We start from the raw sequence: 6064 nt of genomic DNA on the forward strand, positions 1-6064 counted from the left end.
GTAAAACTAGAGCCAATGTAATAAGCAAATACACATAATTGAATGCTCGATGCATCCTTGTCTCCACCATTTTTTTTTGCAAGATCACCAATCCCTTGCAAGTCAGAGAAATCACTACTCGAACTCACATAATGAATATAAAGCTCAAGTTGATCATCAAGTGCCAAAAGATCCCCATCCGAAAAGTCTTGAGGATAAAATTGAGCAAGACGAAGTAGCTTTTGTTTATCAAAAGCTACAAATGAATCATTCGGACTCAAACATGCCAAACAAATAAGCAACTCAGTATTTACCTCATTAAAACGATCATCTAACTNCGTAAGTTGCTCATCAATGACATAAATAAAGAGCTCCACACGATAATGATGACGATTTGTCTTTATTGGAGCATTACGCCTTGACCTCCTCTGGAAGTACGAAGGCCTCATCCATGTTAGGAACATCAATATGATGTTTGTCACAAAATGAAGACACCTCTTCAACCAATGCATCAAACCCATTATTCCTCATCCAATGTAGCTTTTCCTTGCATGATTTCACCAAAGCCATTGCATTCACAATTTCTTGATCTTTCTTTTGCAATGCTTGTGACACATCATTTGTGAGTCCCAATATAGCCTTCATTAAGAATAGGTGAAACACAAACTGAAAAGTAAGCATTTCCCTTTGAATCTTATTTGCTTCACCGGCACTATCATTGGGATTATCATCAATAATCATTTGAAGCACATGAATCACAGATGAAAACATAGAAATGATGCTAATAATGGTACCGTAATGTGAGCTCCATCGTGTGTCACCGGCACGTTTGAGACTTGTTTCTTGATGCAAACCTCGCCCCGTTATAAGACAATCATTTTCAAAAGCTATCACAAGTTCTTCTTGGAGTTGTGCTCTAAGTGCATCACGCCGCTTACACGATGCTCCAACATGGTTAACCACACTATTAGTGGTTGTGAAGAAAGAGGCAATATCAATATTCTTCTTTGCTACGGCAACAAGTGCTAGTTGAAGTTGATGAGCAAAGCAATGAACATAGTATGCACAAGGTTGTTCTCTCAAAATCTTTGTTTTAAGGCCTTTCAACTCACCTCTCATATTGCTAGCTCCATCATAACCTTGTCCTCGTAACTTGGAAAAGCTCAAACCATTGGAAGAAAAGAATATGTCAATGGCATCCTTTAGTGAACTTGAAGTGGTGTCGGTAACATGTTGAACCCCCACAAACCTTTCAATTACATGCCCTTTGTCATCCACATAACGCAACACCATAGCCATTTGCTCTTTCACAAAAATATCACGTGCTTCATCCACCAATATAGAAAAGAATCTATCTTTTAAATCACTCATGATGACATCAAGTGTTTCCCCGGCACATGCATTGACAATATCTTTTTGAATCTTTGGAGCTACTAACTTGAGATTCCCCGGAGCATTTTCCAACACAACTTCTTTAACTTTCTCATCATTGTCTGCAAGGAATTGCAATAGCTCCAAGTAATTTCCCCTATTGCTTGAAGTGGCACTTTCATCATTTCCACGAAAAGAAAGACCTTGTCTCAATAGAAACTTAGTGCACTTGATTGATGCAATTAAGCATCTTCGATATGCCATACGAGCTTGTTCAGAGTGTTTGCTCACAGCCGTTTCAATATGTGTATTTTGATTCATCAAATTTGTAGCGGCTTCTCTAGCTTTATTATGAACACTACCAACCGGTCCAACATGCACCTTCATTCTTTCTCTCCCTTTCTTCCAATTCTTAAACCCTGCTCCAGTGAAGGCTTCACTACCCACTTGTTCAAAATTGGATTTAAAGAGATAGCAATAAAGACAAAATGCAGCATCTTTAGATACACTATACTCCAACCAATCAAATTCATCAAACCATTGGGGAATGAAGCGTCGATTAATTCCTGAGATATTACTTTGTGGGAAAGAATGACCTCTAGGTTGACAAGGTCCTTTTTGTAGATATGCTCTTCGAACCTCATCTCTAATATTAGTATCATACTCAATCATACGAATTCCTAGTCCCGGGTCTGCCTGAAGATTAGCCAAAACCTCATCTAACTCACTTTGTCTTGAACTTGAAGTTCTTGAACTACCCACACTATCCGAACTACCCAATGATGACTTTCTCTTAAAAAATCTTTCCATAATTCTACATAAATTAATCAAAATAATAACTAAAATCAATTCAAGAGAACACCAAATTTATACCAATTAACCACAAAAAATTCATAAATGAAACATCCAATAAATCAAAACAATATAATACAATCATAAATTCAATTTCAATTCAAGTAAAGGTTTAGAGGAATTTTTATTGTGAGGTGGTTAGCAAGCTTTTGGAGATGGAGGACTTAAAGGCTTAGAAAAATGGAGATGAAAACTCAGATCGACCTCGTTTTGGCTAGGTCTTTAAAAAAAATTTCGTTACTGCTGGTCCAAAACGACGACGTTTTGGCCAGCAAGTTTTTTTTTAAAAATTCACTGCTAGTCCAAAACGACGCCGTTTTGGCCAACGCGTTTTAAAAAAAATACGCTAGGCTGGTCTAAAACGACGCCGTTTTGGCCAGCCTGTTTTTTTTAAAAAAATTAGAAGCTGGGCCAAAACGACGCAGTTTTGGCCAGCTTCTTTAAAACAAAAAAAAACAGATTTCTTGTTCAACTTCTTCTTTCTCAGTGTCTGCAACTCCTCCTTTCAGCCATTCATGGGGTCACACCCCAATTCAAAGGAACCTTCTACCTTGCTTTCATGGAGTCTATAGGGTCGTTTGACCCCATTGACCCCACTGTGGGTCCGTCCCTGATCAGGTGAATGAGTAGGACTGATGGATGATGCTTGGTGATTAACAACAGCATTACGTGAAGCATGGGGACTACTATATAAATTTTCAGGTGGTGCTACATGAGCAGCGGGTTGGAAAAAATGGATGGGCCCTACAGACTGGTCATGATAATCCACAAGTGGAGAAGGCGTTGAAGTTTGGGAAATAGGACTTTAGCTTGGTCTTGAAATTGAGTAGTGGTCCTAAAATTTGGTGATTGGTTCGCTGTTATTGGTTCATGAGGGAAGGAGAAGGCTTTCTTTGTTGAGTTCAAACTAGCATTTGGAAGAATAATGGGTTCCAAGGATAGTGGTTGTGCTTACTGTTCACCTTGTGTGGTTTTGGATTTAAGCTCCTGATAAGGAAATGTTAACTCATCAAATTGAATATTGCGAGAAATATACACTTTACATGAGGCGATATCCAAGCACCGGTATCCTTTGTAATTGTTGTCATACCCGATAAATCCACATTTGACAGATTTAGGCAATAACTTGTGTTTGTTATATGGGACCATCAGAGGAAAACATGTGCAGCTAAAGGATTTGAGAAAGTGATAATCTGGTAGGTGTTTGAACAACTTCTCATAAGGTGAAATGTGCCCAAAATTTTGGAGAGGCAACCGGTTTATAAGGAATATTACAGTGGTAAATCCTTCAACCCAAAAGCTTTTTGGCAAGTGAGATTGGGTCAATAAGCACTATATGTCGATGCTTCCTTTCTACGATGCCATTTTGTTATGGCGTGTAAAGGATATACCATCAATTTGTATCATTTTAATGGTTCCATCAAATCTGTTTTCTACCATCCTTCTAAAAATAAAAATTGTAGATAAGACATTAGACTTTCTTACCAAAGGACGTAGCCACACAAACCATGAATAATCAACAAGTGACAAATAAAATTTGTAGCCATAATTTGATAAAATAGTTGCTAATCCTCATACATCAAGGTGTTAAAGTTCAAGGGGATGTTGTGCATGAGAACTACAATAAGAGAAAGGTAGTCTACATGCTTTACCTAACGGGCAAATGTGACAAATTTTATTTGAAGAAGTTGTACCACTGATTGGTAAATGGTACTTATTGACCAACATACGAAAAATATCCGAAGAAGGGTATCCAAGCCTACATGCCGCACATCATGAGTGCTTCTCTCTCCATAGAAGAAGAACTTTCTTGTAATGTGAGAGTTAGCACATATATAGTACATGTCAACATGGTTATTCCCAGTGAGTAATACCATCCCCGTTTGCTTGTCCTTCACCAAAAAAAAAAAAAGTTATAATCCATTTCAAAATAAAAATAATTGTCACGGCAAAATCGACGTGTGGATAAGATATTATTTTTTATGGCATGAACACATAATACATAATTAAGAATTAAGGAACCATGTGGATAGGATAGAGATGATTTACCATATATGATATGCTTAATTGGTTATCATCACTGTAATAATGGATCTTATATGAGAAAGGATGGATCTTATGTCATATGGTGAGTTGCTCCTGAGTTAACAACCCAATTTGCATTGACTGGTCCAGACAGTGAAGGTGGTTTTTCATTGGCTGCAGTAACATAGGCAAACTTGCCACATTGAGGACCCACTCTAGATGTTGTTGATTATTGGCTCAAACAATATCAAAATGTGGAAAACACTTTCGGCTAATTGACTTTGCAAATGAGAATGCATTAATTACGGGCAGCTCTAGGCTTTGCCTTTATCTTGAGCGTTGGGCTTTATTAATTGGCAGAGATGGGATAGCAGCATTAATTGGCAGAGATGGGATAACAGCATGTGAGAGACAAAAGGCATGCATTCATGGCTGGCCTTTTGACTTGATTTGCAACCCCTCCCCTGTTGGCTTTTTTGAAAAGCCACTCATCCTTCGGCTTTAAAAGGAGAAGTAGCCCAACAAAATAACAGAGAGAAGAGGGAGAGAAACAGCAAGAAGCCATTCGGCTAGAGAGAAGAAAATTCTCTTAAATTGTTCTTTGCTTTGTATTTTTAGTTTTCTCTTCCTATTGTGAGTGTGTGAGATTGGGAATATTTGGAGTTTGGGTTTCTAAGTGTTAAACACTTTTGTATTCTCTCATTTGATTATAGTGGATTACTCCATCATCTCCAAATTGAATGTAGGCATTGCCGAACCAGTATAAATCTTGGTGTTCTTGTTGGTATAGTTTTGTTCCTTTTATCTCTTGCCAGTTGTTGTTTATTTTTCACTCACAATTGGTTGACTCTTCCGCACAATAGATGTGTGACTGGGTTTGTCACATTGTTGGCAAATAACATCAAATTGGTAGTGTGGTTGTGTTGGCGTTGCGAGAAGAGGCCGACGATTGTCACTAGAGGGCAGACATGATATGTCACCATTGTGATTGGAGACCCTGCGACGGCTCTAGTTGTTGTTTCTGTTTGAGCGTCATCCACCACCTCGACGTCCGAGTTCACAACCTCGTCTTTGCCCTCGATATCTATTGTACTAATGGGTGTTGTTGGTGGCCCTCGTTCAATGTTGAAGTGGGTTTGAGGATCGGCGGAAGCACGATAGACACCAGTTGACACTGAGACTGATGACATCTTGTTGAAGAGTTGTTCCTCCTGAACAAGAAGATCTTAGAATTCATCAAAAAAGAGTGAGGGAAGTAGTGAATTCCTTGTACTCATGTCTAAGTCCGTCAAGGACATATTCTATTACTTCCTCATCCCTCATGGTTGAGCTAGCGGCAGTGAGTGAATCAAAGGGAGACATTGCATGCATCAAGTATTCAGTGATGGGTTTTTCAGAATCTTTCTTAAAGGTGCGGATTTGATCACGGATAGTGCGGATATGAATTTTGAAGAGAAGAGAAAGTCGTTTTTTAAGGAGAGACCACCTCCTCATGGGCTAAGGTACAAGAAATCAGAATGGTCTTTGTTGAGGGAAAAGAGGTTGCCTTGATCCAACTTAGGACTAGTTTGTCCTTGGAGTACTCAGGGTTAGTGGATTTGTCAGCCAATTTCTTTGGTGGTTTGGTTTCACGCTTCATTGTGTCCTCTAGATCTTGAAGCTATAGAACGTCTTCAATTACGATCTCCAGCAAAGGTAGTTGCTTTGGTCCATAGGTGTGTTTATCATGTGAGAGATGTTGAAAGAAGTGGGGATTATGGAAAGTGTATTTATCATGGTGGTGTCAGAATTTTTGAAGAAAGTAGAGAGTATGCAGAGGAAGAGATTGGGGAGGACT

The 6064-nt window shown here is 38.8% G+C and overlaps 1 protein-coding gene across 1 annotated transcript; it reads right to left on the reverse strand.

The window, feature by feature from the left end:
- Positions 1-390: 390 nt before the first annotated feature.
- Positions 391-5721, reverse strand: LOC117621721 (zinc finger MYM-type protein 1-like). The gene is made up of 3 exons (XM_034352272.1): positions 5536-5721; positions 5224-5438; positions 391-2164 (listed from the first exon to the last, which is right to left on the reverse strand). The coding sequence occupies exons 1-3, from the start codon at positions 5719-5721 to the stop codon at positions 391-393; spliced, it is 2175 nt and encodes a 724-aa protein (XP_034208163.1).
- Between the last annotated feature and the right edge of the window lie 343 nt (positions 5722-6064).

The sequence above is a fragment of the Prunus dulcis genome, chromosome 3 (assembly GCF_902201215.1).
Source record: "Prunus dulcis chromosome 3, ALMONDv2, whole genome shotgun sequence".
Lineage (NCBI taxonomy): Eukaryota > Viridiplantae > Streptophyta > Magnoliopsida > Rosales > Rosaceae > Prunus > Prunus dulcis.